This window comes from Cetorhinus maximus, chromosome 23 (genome assembly GCF_964194155.1).
Source record: "Cetorhinus maximus chromosome 23, sCetMax3.hap1.1, whole genome shotgun sequence".
Classification (NCBI taxonomy): domain Eukaryota; kingdom Metazoa; phylum Chordata; class Chondrichthyes; order Lamniformes; family Cetorhinidae; genus Cetorhinus; species Cetorhinus maximus.
The window spans coordinates 60,417,197-60,438,298 of NC_135901.1; the positions used below are offsets into that span (position 1 = coordinate 60,417,197).

Below are 21,102 nucleotides of genomic sequence, written 5' to 3' on the forward strand. Positions count from 1 at the left end.
CTGAAACCAAATATCACATCAGGATCTGACGGAGTCGCCCTATTTATCATAACCTGAATATCATCAGATTTTGAACATGGAAGGAAAAAGCACCGTTCACAGTGGGGAGAAACCGTACACGTGTTCTGTGTGTGGACGAGGCTTCAGCCGATCATCTGCTCTGTCAAAACATAAATGCAGGGACAACAGGGAGAAACCATGGAAATGCGGGGACTGTGGTAAGGGATTCAAATATCCGTTTGAACTGGAAACTCATCGGCACAGTCACACCGGAGAGAGACCATTCACCTGCTCCATGTGTGGGAAAGGATTCAATTGTTCATCCCATCTGCTGACACACCAGCGAGTTCACACTGGGGAGAAACCATTTACCTGCTCCGTGTGTGGGAAGGGATTCACTCAGCCATTCAACTCGCTGAAACATGAGTGACTTCACACTGTGGAGAGACCGTTCACCTGCTCCACGTGTGGGAAAGGATTCAGTCAGACATCTGACCTGCTGGCACACCAGCGAGTTCACACTGGGGAGAGACCATTCACCTGCTCAGTGTGTGGGGAGGGATTCACTCAGTCAACTAACCTGCTGAAACACTAGCGAATTCACACTGGGGAGAGACCGTTCAAATGCTCAGACTGCATAATGTGCTATAAAAGCTTCGGGGAACTGATGTCCCATCGATGTGTTCACACTGACGAGAGACCAATCAGGTGCTCTCACTGCGGGACTGGGTTCAGGTGGTCATCTCAACTCACTGCACACCAGCGAGTTCACAGCGGAGAGAGACCGTTCACCTGCCCCGAGTGTGGGAAGGGATTTACTCAGTTATCCCACCTGCTGACACACCAGCGAGTTCACAAGTGACAACAGTGAATGGATTTTGCTGTTAATCACATCCTGGACTGAACCATGTTGATTGGGATCTGTTTCCACTAATGTTAATAAACTGCAACCCAGTTATAGCTGTTAATATTCTGAATAAAGTCAAATAAATCAGCTCTGTGTTTAACAGACAAATTAGTTCCTTTTGAAGGGCTCTCTCTCTCTCCCCTGTCTTCTCCATCCTCACCTCCAACAACAAGTGTGAGGAGCTCATGGAGCTTCTTTGTCACTAAGATTGAGACAATCTGATCAGCTGTCTCTGCTGCTTCCCTCCCTTCCACGAGCCCACCAGGACAAACTGTCTCTAAAGATCCCTCTTGTCCGAGCCCTGAACCCACATCTTTCTCCAGTTTCTCCCCCATCTCCTCTCATGCCACCTTAGTGCTCATCTTGTCCATGAGACCCACCTCCTGTTCCATTGACCCTATTCTCACTAAACTGCTGGTCACCCAACTTCCCCATGTTCGCTGAGATTGTCAATGTCTCTTCAGTTACTGTCCCTCTCTCTTTCAAATCTGACATCATCAACCCCTCGTCAATAAACAAACCTTTGGCCTTGTCCTTGCAAACTGCTGTCCCATCTCCTACCTTCCTTTCCTCTCCAAACTCCTCAAACATATTCACACCTCCCAAATCCATGCCCATGTTTCCCAGAACTCCCTGTCTGAATCCCTCCAATCAGGTTTCTGCCCCTGCCACTGTACTGAAACAGCTCTGATCAAAGCCACTAATGACATCCTATGTGACTGGGACAAAGGTAAACTATCCCTTCTCATCCTTTTCAAGGTGTCTGCAGCCTTTGACAAGATTGACCACATCATTCTGCTCCAACACCTCTCCACTGTCGTCCAGCTGTGTGGGGCTGCTCTCTCCTGGTTCCATTCTTCTCTGTCTAACCATCGTCAGTGAATCACTTGTAATGTCTTCCCTTCCCACTCCCACAGTTACCTCTAGGTGTCCCCAAAGGATCCAGCCTTGGCCTCCTCTTATTTCTCATCAACATGCTCCCCACAGCGATATCATCTGAAAACACAGTGTCATTTATCACATGTACACTGACAGTGCCCAGCTCTACCTCACCACCACCTCTCTCCACTTCTCCACTTTTATTAAATTATCAGATTGTTTGTCTGATATTCAATGGTGGATGTGCAGAAATTTCCTCCAATTAAATATTGGGAAGACCGAAGCCATTGTTTTCATTCTCTAGATACCAACTCCATTCCTCTCCCTGGCAACTGTCTGAGACTAAACCAGATTTTTTGCACAAGTGTTGTCAGGTTTGACCCCAACATATGTTCTGACTCGGGTGTATGTGTCTTGGTGAGTTTCCAGTCAAATTATGATGTGAATCTTCCCCACAGACAGAACAGACAAACATTTCTCCTTCCATAATCAAAGGCTGGTCATGTATGAATTCAGTGATTCTATAAGATCTTGTCGAAATTTTTGGTTTGAGTTTCCCCATCTGAAAATCCTCTCCCTCTAATCCCCTGTAAACACAGTTTACAAAAGTCATCACTGTCAGTACCGGTTAGAAATTCAGAACACACAATTCCTGTTTCCATGGAATATTCTTTCTCCTTTCATTCCCCCAAATCTATAAATCCCTGTCCCACACATTCCTCCCCCTCTCTGCTCATTGTTCCAGATTCAGTGTCTGGCCTCCTACTAATTCTTTTCTCCTCTCCAGATTCTCTCTCTTCCTGTCCTTAAAGTGGTGACTCAGGCTGTGGGTCAATCCCACTCCTTCACTCTAATTCTACCAAATAATTCAACTCAAAACAACAAATCATCTTTAATGACTTGATTCGTCATTTGGATATTTGGAAAGAATCATTTTTTCCCAACTGTGGAGAACAGAAAATCCAGTGATTAATTCAGAGCCTGTTTCTCCCCAGGTCTGTTCCAACAAGCTGTGTCTATCTGAGTTACATTGATACAGACTCTCTCACTCAGGAAGTGATCAGATCTCACTGAACTATGACACAAGCTGTAAACAAAAACAGAATTATCTGGAAAAACTCAGCAGGTCTGGCAGCATCGGTGGAGAAGAAAAGAGTCGATGTTTCGGGTCCACGTCGACTCTTTTCTTCTCCACCGATGCTGCCAGACCTGCTGAGTTTTTCCAGGTAATTCTGTTTTTGTTTTGGATTTCCAGCATCCGCAGTAGTTTTTTGTTTTTATGACACAAGCTGTGTCTATCTGAGTTACATTGATCCAGACTCAATAAGTGATCAGGTCTGACTGAAATACATCAACAAATGCAACAACTTATATTTATATTGAGCTTCTAATTGTCCCAAGAACATTCACAGGGGCATAAGGACATATTAGGTCAGATGACCAACTGCTTGGTCAAGGAGGTCAGTTATAAGGAGTGTCTGAAAGGGGAAAAGTGAATGAGAAAGGTGGAGAGGTTTAGGGTGGAAATTCCACAGCTTAGGGTCCAGGCAGCTGAAGGCTGGAGTGATTAAAATCGGGGATGAAGGACATCCGGTAATGGTGCTCCATGTATGTGGGCCCCATAGCCCAGGCTCAAGGCCCAAATCTGAACTTTGGGACATAGTTTGACCGTCCCGGGTCTCAGAGAAATAAATTCCCCAAATAAACATCTTGTAGAATTTTTGTTTATTGATACCATAAAAAGTTTGGACCAGCTGAGTCCTCCTGTGCACTCGATGGGGATTGACATTAACATAATTGAAATTCTCTGTATTTCAGTGTAAGAGAAAAATATGTTATAGCAAAGATAAAAAATATATAAATACTGAAATACTGAACAGAACAAACCTGGGGAAATAAACAGCAGGTCAATCACCATTAGAAAGTGATAAGTTAATGGTCACTGTTTCAGGTGGGACTCCTTCAGAATGAACACTTCCCACCACCAGCACCAACCCCCCTCCACCATCCCCCTCCCTGTGAACTGAACATTCCTTCAGCCACTCATCCACCCATTGCCCATCCACCCAATGGCTCCCAGCCTGGATTAACATTCAGCATGAACCCAGTGAGAGGGTGAGCTGACCCATGGGATGTCAGAATGGACAAGTGCTGGAAGTGGTTCCAGTCAATGCGTTTTAAGTTTCATTGTTTAAAAACAGGAAACTTAATATTTTGTCAAACCCCCATGTGCACACCCTTGGTGAATTACAATTTCTCACCCAGTCCTTTCCTCTGGTTTCAACTTGGTGCATCCTGTGAGGGTTCAGCAGAGGTAGAGACAGGCTGCTCGGGAGATGGGGGCAGAGTGTCGGGAGATGGGGCAGAGTGTCGGGAGATGGGGGCAGAGTGTCGGGAGATGGGGGCAGAGTGTCGGGAGATGGGGAAGAGTGTCGGGAGATGGGGCAGAGTGTTGGGAGATGGGGGCAGAGTGTCAGGAGACGGGATATATACTGTACGTGTTGCTCAGCTTCATAATCCACATCTATCAGTAATGGATTTGCTGCCATCTCGAACAAAACTGTTTTCACCACTAAGGCTCCGCTGGTATTGAATAGTCTTCATGACATCATCACACTGGGACTGGATGACATCATCGCACTGGGACTGGATGACATCATAAGAGTCCATTGTTTCTTAATGACCCACATCAATAACAAGAGGAAATATTAATAAACCTGAGCACATTATCTAGGCTGACACTCCAGGGTGACACTGAGGGACTGCTGCACTGTCAGAGACAGCATCCTTCACATGGAACTTGTGGAGACTCTGGTCACAATCTTCCAATCCTCCTTATATAGTAGTGGTGACAAAGGACTGACAGATTGTAAATGTTACACCCCTGTTCAAAAACACAGCAATTCCAGGACAATCAGCTTCATATCAGTTGTGGGGAAAGGCTGGAGACAATAATCTGGGAGAAAATCAATTGGCACTTGGAAAAGTATCGGTTATTTGCAGCATTTTCTGGTTTTAACACTGATACTTCCCTGGATCCCAAGGCACTCTGGGAGGTGTGGGGAGCTGGGACGTATCCATGAGAGTAACCAAAGGTCTGAGAACTGAAAGAATCTAGAGTTAAGAGAGGAGAAAAGATCCAAAAATGGAGCCATTAGGAACAGGACATCAATCAGTCTCCTCTTATCCTGGAGAAATCAAGGACTCGACATTCTGAGAGTTTGAAACAAAGCTGATTTATTTAACAGACATCAAGATATTAAACTTCAGCCCAGTTACAGGGATTATGAACAGCAATAGAAACAAACCAAAACTGTCAGAATGAACACAGTTCAGTTCTGGATGTGATTAACAGCAGCAATAACAGCAGAATCCAACCCCTGCTGTCACTTGTGAACTCGCTGGTGTCTGAGCAGGTGGGATGACTAAGTGAATCCCTTCCTACATTCGGAGAAGGTGAACAGCATCTCCCCAGTGTGAAGTCGCTAGTGTGTCAACAAGTTGGATAAATGAGTGAATCCCTTTCCACACTCGGAGCAGGTGAACGCTCTCTCTCCAATGTGAATTCACTGGTGTACACTGAGGTGGAAAGAAGGCTGAATCTCTACACAGGAAGTGCAGCGGAATGGCCTGTCCTTGTGTGAATTCGCTGGTGTTTCAGCAGGGTGGATAACAGAGTGAATTTCTTCCCACACTCAGAGCAGGTGAATGGTCTCTCTCCAGTGTGAATTCGCTGGTGTCTCAGCAGGTTAGATAACAGAGTGAATTTCTTCCCACACTCAGAGCAGGTGAATGGTCTTTCTCCAGTGTGAATTCGCTGGTGTTTCAGCAGGTGGGATGACTGAATGAATCCCTTCCCACACTTGGAGCAGGTGAAAGGCCTCTCTCCAGTGTGAATTCGCTGGTGCACTTTGAGGTTCGATGAAGTCCTGAATCTCTTTCCACAGGAAGTACAACTGAATGGCCTCTCCTCAGTGTGTATTCGCTGGTGCTTCAGCAGGTCAGGGGACCCAGTGAATCCTTTCCCACATACCGTGCAGGTGAATGGTCTCTCTCCAGTGTGAACGAGCTGGTGTGTCAGCAGGTATGATGACCGAGTGAATCCCTTCCCACACTCGGAGCAGGTGAATGGTCTTTCCTCTGTGTGAATTCGTTGGTGTGTCAGCAGGGTGGATAACTGAGTACATCTCTTCCCACACTCGGAGCAGGTGAATGGTCTCTCTCCAGTGTGAACTCGCTGGTGTGTCAGCAGGTGGGGTAACTGCTTGAATCCTTTCCCACACTCGGAGCAGGTGAATGGCCTTTCCCCAGTGTGACTGCGTCGATGGGTTTCCAGTTTGGATGGATAATTGAATCCTTTCCCACAGTCCTTACATTTCCACGGTTTCTCCATGGTCGAGGTGTCCCTGTGTCTCTCTAAGTTTGATGATCAGTTGAAGTCTCATCCACACAGAGAACACGTGTACAGTTTCTCCCCACTGTGAATGGTGTGATGTTATTTCAGGCTTTATAACTGGTTAAAGCTCTTTCCAGTCAGTGCAGTGGGACACTCTCACTCGGGTGTGTGTGTGTCTCGGTGCTTTTACAGTCACACTGATATTTGAAATCTTTCCCTACAGACAGAACAGACAAACGTTTCTCCGTCCACATTCAAAGGTGATAATATTCAGGTCCTGATGAATCGAGTGACTCTGTCAGATCTTGATGTGATGTTTGGTTTGGGTTTCCTGCCTGAAAATCCTCCCCTTATAATTATCTGTAAAAGGAGTTTACAAAGGCCATCACTTTAAGAACAGGATATAAATTCACAGCAGACAATTCTAGTTTCTATGGAACATTTTTTCCTCTTTTGTTCCCCGAAAGCTGCAAATCCCCGTCCCACACACTTTCCCTCCTCCCTGTGCTGAAATCCAGACAGAGTTTTGGACAATTATTTCTGTATCTTTTTAACAAATTTCTCCAACTGGAGTTGACAATATATCTGATCATTCACTTCAGTGATTACTCGTGACAAAACATTAATCTGAAACCCCCTGACCGTCCATACAGAATAGCAGATGTTAACCTTGTGTCCAAAACTTACTGTGTGGAGATTTAATGAGCGATTATGAAGGTGATTTCTCCCAATGTCCCAGAGTTTCCTTCCTTCCTTCTCTCCCTCTCTAACTGAGTTAAACCTGGGATCAGTCTCATGGCCCATTCTGGTTCCTGCTTCTCTTCCTGATGACTAATTAACTCCAATTAAATACTGAGAAGACTGAAGACACTGTTTTCAGTCCCTGCTCCAATCTCCATTTCCCAGATACCAACTCCATCCCTCTCCCTGGGAACAGTGTGAGATTAAACCAGTCTGTTCACAACCTCGGTGTTACATTTGATCTCGAAATGAGCTGCTGACCTCATGTCTGTGCCATCACTAAGATCACCTGTTTCCACCTCCGTAATATCACCCGACCTCACTCCTGTCTCAGGAGTGTCTCATCTGCTGCTGAAACCCTTATCACTGCCATGTTTACCTCCAGACTGGACCATTCCAACACACACCTGGCTGGACTCCCACATTCTAACCTCTGTAACCTTGAAGACATCCATATTTCTGCTGTCTGTGTCTTCACTCACAGCTAGGCCCATTCCCTGACCTTCCTTGGCTCCCGTTCAAGCAGCAACTTGATATTAAAATTCTCATCCTTGTTTTCAAATCCCCCAATGGTCTCCTCTCTGTGGCTCCTGCAGACCCACAACCCTCTATGATATCTGCACTGCTCTAATTCTAGCATTCCCTGTTTTAAATGTTCCACCATTAGTGTCCGTGCCTTCAGTTCCCTCGACCCCAAGCTCTGAGATTCTCTCCCTCTGTCTACCACACTTTCCCCCTTTAAGACAATTGAGTATTAATAAAAAAAGACATTCTGTTAAAACATTTTATCTTGTACTCATCAGGATAGAGGGAAGAATACCAAATCTCAAAAATTATCAGTCAGGCTAGTAATGTGGCTCACTTACACTTGCTAGACCTGTCCTCTGCAGGCGGAAGGAACAAGTCCAGGCATGGGGTCTTTTGTGGAATTAAACAAAAGCAGAGTGGATTACAGCTCCTGGCTGTATTGTCCATGGCAACAACCAATCAGAGCCGACGGGCCAACCAATCAGCACCCTTTTCTCGTGCAGTATAACTTTTGGTTCCCTTTGAAATTTGGGATTCTTGCGTCTGTCCTGGTGAGTGCAACAGGAAAAGCTTTGACAGCTTGTCTCTTTTTTCGTTAATAATCAAATTCTGCACAAACAAGCGACTATTTAAGTATTTTGGTCACCTCCTTCTGTGTCTGAATGTTATACTTTATTTTATGATTTCCTGTGAAGCTCACTGGGGTGATTTATGATGTTAATAGAAGTTGTTGTTGGTTCTGACTTACCCTGATCTCCTGTTTTACAACAACCCATTGATTTCACACCAAACTCTATCTCTGATTTATTGTCCTTCCTGCGGGTCATTCATCCGGGCCTGCAGCCTCTGTAAAGATAGCGACCACGCATGCTGCCTGTTGGACATTGCCCCCTATAAAGATGGTGACCGCACATGCGCTCTGCTGCTTCTTGCCCCCTATAAAGATGGTAACCGCCCATGCGCTCTGCAGCTCCTCGCTCCCTATAAAGATGGTGACCACACATGCGCTCTGCAGCTCCTTGCCCCCTATAAAGATGGTGACCGCACATGCGCTCTACTGCTCCTTGCCCCTATAAAGATAGTGACCGCACGTGCTCTCTGCTGCTCCTTGCCCCGTTAACTCGGGCCTACTTCCGGAGAAATGGCCTAATCTGTGTTTGGGAGAATGGTTCCTTATTGAGGGTTTAGGACAGAGGCCGTGAATTCATAAAGCCTCCCAACTCACCCGCCAGCCCTATCAATGCTAACCGGTTTTTTTTCCAGCTCTCAGTCCGCACTCGATCTTTGTAAATCCCGCATTTTAAATCCGCTCGCTCCAGCTCTCCTCACGTCTGTGTTCACGCTCTACACATGCTTCAGCTCACAATGATTGACGGCAGCTCCGGACCAATAGGAACAGGGGGCGGGCCTGGAGGACCAGCGGGAGCGGCTGTTCCTCCGGCCAATCGGAGTGAATGAGGGGCGTGGCCGGGTATGAATTGGAGCATGCGCAGCGCGGGTGGGGATCGGGATGAAGGCGGTCGGGTTGAAAGTCCAGCGGGTGAGAAAGGGCCGAGTGCAGGAGAGGAATGGAGCTGGAGGGTGGACTGGGAGGATTCACAAACACCCGGTGTAGGACTCCAAACCCGGATTACAAACTCCCGGAGCCCAGTTTACACCCAGTGTTTGGAAACTCCTTTTACAGGGGGTTAGAAGGGGAGGATTTACACACAGAAAACTCCAACCCAGAGAAATGTTTGTCTCTTAATTTCTATCCTGGACTGACGGGGATGTTTTTTATAGTCTCCTTTTTACAGGATTTTCAATGGGACGGATTTGGAGACGGGGAAACTCAAACCAAACTTCACATCAAGATCTGACAGAGTCATTCGATTCCTCAGGACCTGAATATCATCGGACTTTGATTGTGGAAGGAAAAAGTTTTGTTCTGTTTGTGGAAAAAGCACCAACATTTTCAAAATCCTGGTTAGACTGCACATGAACCACTGTAATAAAAATAAAAAATGCTGGAAGTACTCAGCAGGCCTGGCAGCATCTGTGGAGAGAAACAGAGTTAATGTTTCGAGTCAACATGACCTTTCATCAGGACAGGAATACTGTGTTCAGTTCCGGGCATCACACTTTAGGAAGGATAGACTATATTGGCCTTAGTGGGAGAGCAGTGCAGATGTACCTGAATAACAACTGGACTCCAAGGGTTAAATTATGAGGAGTGGTCAAACAAATGCATCAGAGTAATTACAGCACAGAAAGAGGCCATTCAGCCCATTGAGTCAATGCCAGCTCTCTGTAGAGCTGTCCAGTCTGTCTCATTGCCCCGCTGTGTCTTCAACCCCCTGCATGTTTATTTCTCTTAAATGCTGGTCCAATTTAATTTTAAAGCATTTATCATGTCTACTTCCAGCCCCCTCGTAGGCAGTGAGTTCTGGGTTATTACCACTTGTTGTGTAAAATATTCCTCCCTGCATTTGTCCTGTATCTATTGCCCATAACCTTCAATCTGTGTCCCCCTAATCCTTGTACCATCACCAGATGGAAACAACATTTTCTTTGTCCACCTTATCTGAACCTGTCACAATCTTGTTCACCTCTATCCAATCTCCTCTCAACTCTGTAACTCCAAGAAGAACAACTTCAGCTTCTCCAATCTCACTTTGGAACCGAATTCCCTTTTTCCTGGAACCATTCTGGTAAATCTCCTCCGCATCCTCTCAAGGACCCTCACCCCTTTCCTAAAGTGTGGCGACCTGAACTGGATGCAATACTCCTGTTGTGACCTAACCAGAGCTTTATAACGGGTCAGCTTATTTTCCCTGCGTTTATACACATTAAATCTGCTTATGAAGCCCACGATCTCATATATTTTGCGATCTGCTCTCTCAATATGTCCTTTCACCTTCAAATGTGTATGCACATCAACCCCCAGGTCCCCCAGTCCCTACACACCCTTTTGGACTGTACCATTGAGTACCCTATTCATTCTGCCAATATTCATCATCTCACGGTGAGGTTTGTATTCCCTGGAATTTAGAAGATTGAGGAGGATTTTCTCGAAGTTTTCATGATATAAATTGGAAATGGTGTGGTAGATAGACGGGAACTATTTCCATTGGTTGGGGAATCCAGGACTGAGCAACATAGTCTAAAAATTAGAGCCAGAACTTTCAGGAGTGAGATTAGGAAAATCTTCTCCAGGTAAAGTTGGGAGAAGTTTGAAATTCTCTTCCTCAATTAGCAGTTCATGCTTGATCAATGTTCAGTTTCAATCTGGTATTGATAGATCCTTCCTAACACAAGGTATAAATCAAGGGACAGGAGACAAAGGGTCACAGATCAGCCGTGATCTGATTGCACGGTGGGACAGACTCGAAGGGCTAAATGGCCAACTCCTAGAATCATTGAAACTTAGAGCACAGAAGGAGGCCATTCAACCCTTTGTGCTTGTGCTGACTCTTTGAAAGAGCAGTTGTGTTTTGTCCCAAATACCCACTTTCTGTTTGTAACCCTGTAAGTTCCTCTATCCCAAATCCCTGTCAACTCCCTTTTAAAATTCCTGATAGAATCAGGTTCCAGCACCTTTTCAGGTAGAATGTTCCAGATCCTGAGAACTCTCTGTTGGTGTAGAAACTGCTGAACTCGATGTTGAGTGTGGAAGATTATAAGTGGGAGTGGGGCGGAGAATTAAAATGACCAGTGACCGGAAGCTCAGGGTCAAGCTCACAGACTGAACGGAGGTTGTTCCATAAAGTGATCACCCAACCTGTGTTTGGTCTTCCCAATGTCGAGCAGATCACATCGTGAGCAGTGAATACAGTAACTAAACTGCAAGAAGTACAAATAAATCACTGTTTGGTTCCATCTTGCACAACCTTGAGAACAGCCTGAAGAGAGATACTTTACTTGAAGAATAAAGGTTAAAATATAATTACATTGTCTATCTCAGAGTGTAATCCAAGAACAACACCTTGTATTTACAGGAAGGGTTGTGGGGCTGGAGGAGGTTACAGAGATACTGAGGATCCGGTTGACATTGTCTATCTCACCGGTGTCAAATTCATTTTCCATGGTGGCTCTGATCCAATATCCTGACACTGGCTGAGGGCAACATTCAGCAGAATTTATAAAAATGGAACTAGATACAAATGAACTATATCAGTATTTACGGACACCTCGGTTTTATTTATTGTTCCTGCTGCTCCCGATACCCGGCATCTCTTCGCTTGAATCATCACATCGACACTCGGGGCAAATGACTGGGCTGAGGCCTGTCTCAGATAAAAACACGAGGACCACTTGTCACCACAGAATCATAGAAATTGTAGCACAGAGGAGGCAATTCAGCCCATCATGTCTGTACTGGCTGAAAATGAGCAAACCAGTCTAATCCCGCTTCCCAGCTCTTGGTCCATAATCCTGTAGGTTACAGAACATCCAGTGTATATCCCAGTACTTCTTAAATCTGTGTATTTCTGCCTCCACCACCCTTTCAGTCAGTGAGTTCCAAGACCCACCACCCTCTGGATAAAAGCATTATTGAACTCCCCTCTAATCCTTCCACTAATTACTTTAAATCTCTATCCTCTTGGTTCTGACCTCTGTAAATGAAATGGGTCCTTCCTATCTGGGACCCTCATAATTTTTACACCTCAATTAAATCTCCCCTCTTCCTCCCCTGTCCCAAAGAAAACAACCCCAGCCTCTCCAACCTTTCCTCAGAGTTAAAATTCTCCAGTCCTGCCAACATCTAGGTAAATCTCTTCTGCGCCTGCTCCAGTGTGATCACATCTTTCCTGTAATGTGCTGACTACAACTGGATTCAGTACTCTAGCTGTGCTCTAACTAGTGTTTTTTTTATAGTTCTAGAATAACCGTGCTCTCACCTTCCATTAACTTCAATGTGATGGAAATCTAAGCGGCTGGAATCTTTCAGCATTTGAAAGATATTTACAAATGATTCGAGGGTTTCTTACAGTTGGGATCTTTCTCTGTTCTGTCCATTCGAGGTGTCAGATAACAGACTTTCTCCTGGGAATATCGAGCTGGTGTTTTGGGCCGTGATGTGTTTCCTTGTTCATCTTGTTGACTCTAAATGATGAATCTTGTGGATTCAGAGACCACATAATCAAGCTCACAACAGATTGTCTCACGCTGACTTTATTAACAGCACCGCAGTAATACAGACAGGGTATACTTCCCCGATCCAGAGAACAGGGATAATGTTGGGGTAGACTCCTCGTTGTTCGAGTGCCCAAACTGTAAATGATTTAATCATTTCCTGTGGGTCCTCTCCTGACTGAAGAGTTCGGTGTGGGTTCGACATGGACGTCCACAGAACTGACCGTTCATATTGTTGTTGGTGGTGATTGGGTTAACTTCTGCCGCTGTGCCACCTCTGACCTTCCTCTGGGCACTTCGGATGTTGAGTTTGGTGTAGATGGTCCTCGAAACACACTGAACCAAACTTCAGTGCTTCCCACCATATATACACTCATAGAGCACAGAAGGCCATTCGGCCCATTGTGTCCACGCTGCTCACAAAGTTCTGACTACACTAATCCCATTATCCAGCGCTTGTCCCATAGCTCTGCAGGCTAAGGCAATGCAAGTGAATATTTAAATACTTCTAAAATGTTACAAGAGTCTCTGACTCAACCACCCTTTCAGGTAGTGAGTTCTAGACTCCCACCACCCTCTGGGTGAAAAAACAATTCTCCTGAACTCCCCTCTTAGCCTTCTACCTCTTACCTTAAATCTATGCCCCCCCCCCGGTTATTGACCCCACTACTAATGGAAAAAGTGCCTTCCTATCCACCCAACTATGCCTCTCATAATCTTATACACCTCTATCAGGTCCCCTTCGCTGCTTTTGGGAATACAACCCCAGCCTATCCAATATTTCCTCATAGCTCAGACCCTCCAGCCTGGGCAGTATCTTGGTAAATCTCCTCTGCACCCTCTCCAGTGCTATCACATCCTTCCTATAATGTAGAGACCAGAACTCGGCCGGTTGACTGCAGTGTTTTCCGAGGAGAGGCGGTCTGCAATGCAGGAGTTTGTGAGGCTCTTTTTTAGGGTGTCCTTGTATCGGTTGTGCTGACCACCTTGATGTTGTTTGCCCTGAGACAGTTCCCCATGGAAGATCAGCTTGGGAATTCTGTGATTGTCCATGTGGGAAACATGGCCTGGCCATCGGAGCTGAATTTTCTGGAGGGTGGTCTCCAAGCTGTTGAACCCAGCGTGATGGAGAACCTCGTTATTTGTGATTTTTGTCCTGCCATCTAATTCTCAGGATGGACCTCGGGTGTCTTTGCTGGAAGTGTTCCAGAGCTTTGATGTGGCTCCAAGAGCAGACCCAGGATTCTGCTCCATACAGCAGGGTGGTCAGGACAATGGCCTAGTAAAGTTTGATTTTAGTTTTCAGTTTAATGCCATGCTGCTTCCAGACAGATAATACCATGGATTTAGACTAGATTGCACAGGAGTTCACGGGATATACAGCAGAGAACCAGGCCATTCAGCCCAATCAGTCCATGCTGGTGTTTACGCTCCACTCGAGCCTCCTCCCATTTTTTCTCATCTAAATCTACCAATGTAATCATCTATTCCCTTCTTTCTCATAGAGCTATCCATTTTCCCCTGAAATGCACCTATTTTATTCACTTCCTGATGCAAATTCTATGCAATTCACCCCTGTCCCGAGAGGATGGATCTTAGTCCCGGTGGGCTAGTGGAAGGGAGGGAAGCAGCAGAGGCAGCTGATCAGATTGTCTCAATCTTAGTGACAAAGAAGCTCCATGAGCTCCTCACACTTGTTGTTGGAGGTGAGGATGGAGGTGACAGGGGAGAGGCAGAGACCTTCAAAAGGAACTAACTTGTGTTAAAGGTACTAAAAAGACTCAATACACTGTATTTAACACACAGCACTTCAATAATACAAATGGCCCCCTATAACTGGGCTGGGGTTTATGAAGATCAACAGAAACTGACCCCAATGAACATAGTTCAGTCCTGGATGTGATTATCAGCAAATCCCAATCACTGTAGTTACTTGTGAACGTGTTGGTGCCTCAGCAGGTTGAATGATCGAGTGAATCCCTTCCCACACTCCGTACAGGTGAACGGTCTCTCCCCAGTGTGAATTCTCTGGTGTACCGTAAGGTCAGATGACCATCTGAACCCAGTCTCACAGTGAGAGCACCTGAATGGTCTCTCGTCAGTGTGAACATGTTGATGGGACATCAGGTTCCCGGAACTTTTGAAGCACTTCCCGCAGTCTGGGCATTTAAAAGTTTTCTCCCCAGTGTGAACCCGCTGGTGTTTCAGCAGGATGGATGGATCAATGAATCCCATACCACACTCGGAGCAGGTGAATGGCCTCTCCCCAGGGTGAATTCGCTGGTGTCTCAGCAGGCTGGATAACTGAGTGAATCTCTTCCTACACTCAGAGCAGTTGAATAGCCTCTCCCCAGTGTGAATTTACTGATGTGTCAGGAGGTGGTGTAACTGAGTGAATCCCTTCCAACACTCAGCAGTTGAACAGCTTCTCCCCAGTGTGAATTCGCTGATGTGTCAGGAGGTGGTGTAACTGAGCGAATCCCTTCCACACTCGGAGCAGGTGAACGGTCTCTCCTCAGTGTGACTGCGTCGATGAGTTTCCAGGTCAGATGGGTAAGTGAATCCCTTCCCACGGTCCCAACATTTCCACGGTTTCTCATCGCTATGACTGCATTTATGTCCTGCCAGGCCAGGTGATCGGCTGAAGCCTCGTCCACACACAGAACACGTGTACGGTTTCTCCCCATTGTGAACGGTGCTTTTTCCTTTCATGTTCAAAATCCAAAGATATTCAGTTTACGATAAATTGGGCGGCGCAGTCAGCTCCTGATGTGATGTTTGGGTTTCAGTTTGCCGACTGCAAATCCTCCCCTTCTAATCCCCTGTGAAATTGATTTTAAACAGAAAAGAGAGTGAGAGAGAACCCACAAAAACACAAAGGCAGGTTGTGAAATTGAGCTGAATGAATCTGGTAATTTGTGGGGCCGGCACTAGGGATAAGTGACCATGAAAGCTGTTGGATATTTGAAAAAACCTCACTGGTTCGCTCATGGACTTCAGGAAGTGGAACCTGCCACCCAGTCTGGATCTACACTGGCCTCTATGGAAAGAGAGAGTGAGAGAGAGAGAGAAAAAAAGAGGTAGGTAGCACAGGAGGTGAAGGAGATGGATTGTTTATATCTATAACATAAGCAGAACTTTGACAGAATCTTCCAATCCCTCAACCTCCACCCCCAGAAGGACCAGGGTAGCAGGTGTATGTGAGCATCATCGCCTCCAAGTTCCCCTCCAAGTCACACACCGTCCTGACCCGTCTGACGCACTCCTAGCCGGCCTCCCACTTTCAACCTCCCTGTAACCTTGAGGTCATCCAAAACTCTGCTGCCTGTGTGCTTACTCACACCAAGTCTTGTTCACCTATCACCCATGTGCTCACTGACCTACAAAGGATCTAGGTTAAGAAGCACCTTCATTTTAAAATTCTCATCCACTTTTTGAAATTCCATGTTGGCCCCTCCCTATCTCTGTAATCCAGCCTCACAACCCTCTGAGATGTTTGTGCTCCTTTCGTTCTGACCTGCTGAGCGTTCTGTCAGTTTCCATGGCCCCAAGCTCTGGAATTTTCTCCCCAAACCTCTCTTCCTCTCTACTTCATTTTTCTCCTTTAAGACACTGCTTAAAACCTACCTCTTTGACCAAACATTTGGTCACCTGGCCTAATATCTCCTTATTTGTCTCAGTGTCAAACCTTGCTTTTAACATTTCTGTGAAATGCCTTGGAACATTGTCTTACATTAAAAGTGCCATATAAATACAAATTGTTGCTGTTGATTTGGACATTTATCACTGTTCCTTCATCATCGCTGGGTGAATAACCTGTAACTCCTTACCTAACAGCATTGTGGGATCATCTTCACCACATGGACTGCAGCGGTTCAAGAAGGTCAAACATCATCTTCTCCACAGGTAACTGGGGATCACAATAGATGCTGGTATCTGTGGAGAGAGGCAGAGTTAACATTTCAAGGTGTGCAGAATGATTTTTCTAAATTCATGTGGGCATCACTCAGGCCAGCATTCAGAGGGCAGTTAAGAGTCAACCACTGCTTGGTCTGGAGTCACATGTAGGCAAGACTAAGGACGGCAGATTTCCTTCCCTAAAGGGCACTAGTGAACCAGGTGGGTTTTTAGGACAATCATCATCGGTCATCATTAGACTTTTAATTCTAGATTTTTGTTATGGAATTGGAATTCCACCATCTGCCATGACGGGATTTGAATCCGTGTCCCCAGGATATTGCCCTGGGTCTCTGGATTACTCGTCCAGTGACAATACCATTACAGCATCGCCTCCTCCCTGAGAGTAAAAATGGTGCAGAATTTGATGGTCAATATAAGCTTAGAAGTGGAATAGAAATGGACTATAGGTCAGGAAAAGCAATTCCTGACTATGAAAGATACTGTGGGAAGATAAAGCTGGGAAGCCAGCAGCACATGGTCGGGGGGTGGACAGTGGTGGAAACTTCATTTAGACACAATCGACAGTAGTAACAGTAAAATACTAAACATAACTCAAATACATCCATTGTTAGAGACAGGGGAAGTTAAAAAATGGTAGAGAAGTGATCAGGGAGGGCAGAGGTGAAACAGAGCAATGGATGAACATGGATTCAGATCCACAATAAAGGAGCAACACCAGCCCCAGAGCCATGGAGCGTCTCACAGATGCAGAGCATAGAACTAAAAGCTCTAAATTGTAGGTGGATGGTGAAAAACAGTCAACTCTGAAACAGTTTCAGTTTTCAACTTTAAACTCTCCTGCTGGATTCTGCAGCTGAAAAGATATCAGAAGCACTGAAGTCAGAGAAAAATCTCCCAGTTGAGGAAATACCCGGGGAGTGGGGTGATGTCACCATGTAATTGTCAATGTGTGATGATGTCACTGTGTAATTGTCGATGTGTGATGATGTCACAGGCACGAATACAGAACATCTGGGTCTGTGCAAACCAGTGATCACTACACAATGAAGGATGTGAGGGTATAGAGGAAATTAACCAGAATGGTTCGAGAGGTGAGGGGTTTTATCTGTAAGATGAGGTTCGAGAAACTGGGGTTGTTCTCCTTGGAGTAAAGGAGATTGAGGGGAGATTTGATAGAGCTGTACAGGATTATGAAAGGTAGTTAAATAAAAACTGTTCCCATTAGTTGATTCTGAAAGGATTAAGGGACAGAGTTTTAAGATTTTGTGCAAGATCCACAAGGGGGATGCCAGGAAGAGATTTTTTTAACCCAGTGACTGGTAATGACCTAGAACTCAATGCTTACATTCAAAGGCTGGTGATATTCAGGCCCTGGTGAAACAAGTGACTTTCAGATTTTGACATGATGTTTGGTTTTGGTTTCTCATCTCCCTCAAGTTTGCCCTCCTCTTCTAACATCCTGTAAATAGAGTTCACAAAATCCATCAGTCAGTCCCGAACAGAAATTCAGAAAGGCCAAACGTTTCTCTTGGTTTGAGTTTGCTGTGTGTAAATCCTCCCCTTCTAACCCCCTGGAAAAGGAGTTTCCAAAATCCATCCCTGTCAGTCCAGGATAGAAAAATCACGACATTCTCTCCTCCTGCTACCTGGACCAGGAGACCGCGCATGCGCCCTGCTGCACATTGCCCCCTATAAAGATGGCAGCCGTTACCCCGGGCCTGGCGAAGGGAGAAATCCAGATTTTTTCGGCCCGTTCTCTGCAAGCACAAGACCAGTACCTTGCTATTTGGCGTCTTCGGCCTGCACTGTGTCTTTATGAAGCCTCCCTGCCCACTCCGCTGGCTCCATTCCTCCTCACACACCCACTAACTCTGTTAGTGTGCTCCACTCAACATTGTCTCACCCGCTGTGGACGAGTACGGACCAGTACTGCGCATGCTCATGAAACAGACCGAAATGCGCATGCCCCAGCACACACCGCAATGCGCACGCGCAGGAAGCTGCTGAAGTGTGGAGAGGGCACATTCTGTCTCGCAGTGAAACCTGGGTCTCCGCTCCGCCATTGAAAAACCATGTTGTAGAACAGAAACCTATGTCCTGTAATCAGAATACGATGGGTGACATAGGGGCAAGATATAAAATTGTTGAATCAATTGATGCAGCGGCCAAATTGCTCAGGGCTCCACCACAATTCTCTCCTGGATATAATGATCCTCCAGTTACATCTGAACTCTTTGCAGTCCCAGTGAAGCTCAATGCAAACTGGAGGAACAGCACCTCATTTTCTGACGAGGCACTTTACAGCCTTTCGGACTGAATATTGAATTCAACAACTTTAGGTCTTGAATTCCCTCCTCCATCCCCACCCCCTTTCCGTTTCTTCCCCCTCCCTTTTGTTTTCTCCAATAATTTGCATAGATTTTTATTTTCCCACCTATTTCCATTATTTTTAAATCTATACCTTTTATGCCCTGTTAGTCTTATTTCACCCCACCCCCAATAGAGCTGTACCTTGTGTGTCCTGCCATCCATTCTAAATTAGCACATTCTTTTAGATAATATCACCACCTTCAACACCTCTTTGTTCTTTTGCCTCTGACATCTTTTGATTATCTGCTCCTATCACTGCTTGCTTGTCCCTATAACCACCCCCCCACCCACCCCCACTTCTCTCCCCCCACCCCCCACCTTAAACCAGCTTATATTTCACCCCTCTCCTAATTTTACTCAGTTCTGTTGAAGGGTCATGAGGACTCAAAACGTCAACATTGTTCTTCTCTGCCGATGCTGCCAGACCTGCTGAGTTTTACCAGGTCATTCTGTTTTTGTTTTGGATTTCCAGCATCCGCAGTTTTTTGTTTTTATCTCAGCAGATGGGGTGAGCTCCTGACTTTTCCCCCTATACGTGGAACTTTTAAACCGTGTCTTGCCAGTATAAATTCTCTGATTGTGGATCAAATCCTTTGAACTTTTAAAGTTGGAGTGTTAACGTGTAAGCTAACTGAATAAAGCCCTTTGCACACGAGAAGTATCTGAATGGTCTCCCACCAGCAAGACTGTGTTGCTGTGTCAGTAAATAGGATGAGAGTGAATTCCTTTCCAATTCCAGCTGGTAAATAACCTGTTTACAGTGTGAATTTACTTACACATTTTCAGCTCAGACATGATCTCCAAATCTACTGGTAATGGGTTCCACATTCTTAGCACTACATAAGAAAACGGAGCATGAGTAGGCCATTCGGCCCCTCAAGCCTGCTCCGCCATTTAATAAGATCATGGCTGATCTGATAGTCACCTGAAATCTGTACCCTACCTATCTCCGACAACCTGTCACCCCCTTGCTTGCCAAGAATATATCCACCGCTGCCTTAAAAATATTTAAAGACTCTGCTTCCAGAGCCATTTCAGGAAGAGTTCATAAGTTTCACGACCCATTGAGAGAAAAAAAATCGCCTCATCTACGTTTTAAATGGGTGACCCTTTATTTTTAAACAGCGATCCCGAGTTCTAGATTCTCCCACAAGAGGTAACATCCTCTCCAAATCCGCCCTGTCAAGTACTGCTCAGGGTCTTATATGTTTCACTAATCAGGAAAAGAAAATCAAAGCACTGCACATGCTGGTTACCTGAAATAAAAACAGAAAATGCTGGAATTCTCAGCAGACCTTTTAGCGTCTGTGGAGAGAGAGACATCGTTTTCAATTCAGGCCTGTAGCCTTTCATTAGAACCGCACTGCATCTGAAATGTTAATTAAGCCTCTCAATCCAAAGATGCTGCCAGATGTGGTCAGGGAGCTCAAGAAGGAAATGAAAATCCCCTTTGAGGAATGGAATCCAATGAGAATGAAGGATGAACCAGAGACAGTCAAGGCACCTATCCCTTCTTTAAGACGCTGGAACATTGACTCTGATGTTATCAATGAAATTAGCTGATCTGAGACAGTGAAAGGATTCTCGTTACTGCACAGCAGGAATTCAAACCTAATATCGGCTTTCAGACGAGCAGAAAACGTGGTAACAGACAAGACAATTAAAGGCTCGAAGGGAAATGGCACCGGTTGTAGAAGAGCTGGTTCCCAGTGACATGGATGTGTCTAAAGTGGGTGGGATCAGACTGTTTCCATGTGTCCACAATGAACGTCTCACTCTTTATTTTGGAAGAGTAAAACTGATAGAGCGCGATAGCTATCTGGGTAGTGGCAATCTGAAGATTAGACTCACTGACATCCTGGTTAGGATACGTTATCAGTTAGGTTTGTGTAAGTGTCTGTGGCACAATTGGTCAGCGTGTTTGCCTGTTAACTGAAAGGTTGGTGATTCAAAACCACCCAGTGGTTGAAGATTTTTACTGTTTCTCCCCCACATCACCAATTATTGTCACACAGTTCTGGATTGTCATTGAGTACTTGGGCTGCAGGATATCCCCAAACGGTGGCAGGTCTTTTGTTGTCCAGTGAGGTCCCACAAAAACAGCTTCTTTTTTAAAATTACGTTTTCTGTCAAATACAATAAGAAAAGATTTGGACCCACTCTGTACCTTCATCTAACCCATCAGAAATCCATGAAATTGTTGGAATCAAACGAACCCATCAATTATTCTCTCTTCCTCAGCTCC

The 21,102-nt window shown here is 45.4% G+C and overlaps 3 protein-coding genes and 1 pseudogene across 6 annotated transcripts in view; 2 read left to right on the plus strand and 2 right to left on the minus strand.

The window, feature by feature from the left end:
• LOC144697668 (uncharacterized) overlaps nucleotides 1-6,525 on the minus strand; it is a 57,648-nt gene extending 51,123 nt beyond the window's left edge. The window contains exon 1 of the mRNA XM_078569688.1: nucleotides 5,433-6,525. Within this exon, the coding sequence (XP_078425814.1) occupies nucleotides 5,433-6,179 (747 nt within the window). The 5' untranslated portion in view covers nucleotides 6,180-6,525. The remainder of the gene's footprint in view (nucleotides 1-5,432) is intronic.
• Nucleotides 1-21,102, minus strand: part of LOC144698328 (uncharacterized) — a 694,970-nt gene that overhangs the window by 482,565 nt on the left and 191,303 nt on the right. Inside the window, exons 2-3 of one of the 3 annotated variants that reach the window (XM_078570285.1) lie at nucleotides 17,833-17,946; nucleotides 16,397-16,502 (exon numbers count right to left, since the gene is read on the minus strand). The gene's annotated coding sequence lies outside the window, so the exon portion shown is untranslated. Of the gene's footprint in view, nucleotides 1-16,396; nucleotides 16,503-17,832; nucleotides 18,065-18,265; nucleotides 18,362-21,102 lie in introns of those variants that run through there. The other 2 variants (XM_078570286.1, XM_078570284.1) reach the window with 2 other exon arrangements.
• Nucleotides 1-21,102, plus strand: part of LOC144698352 (uncharacterized) — a 674,481-nt pseudogene that overhangs the window by 196,350 nt on the left and 457,029 nt on the right. The gene's annotated exons all lie outside the window — the stretch shown is intronic.
• The window catches only part of LOC144697667 (uncharacterized), a 200,642-nt gene that overhangs the window by 92,250 nt on the left and 87,290 nt on the right, over nucleotides 1-21,102 (plus strand). The gene's annotated exons all lie outside the window — the stretch shown is intronic.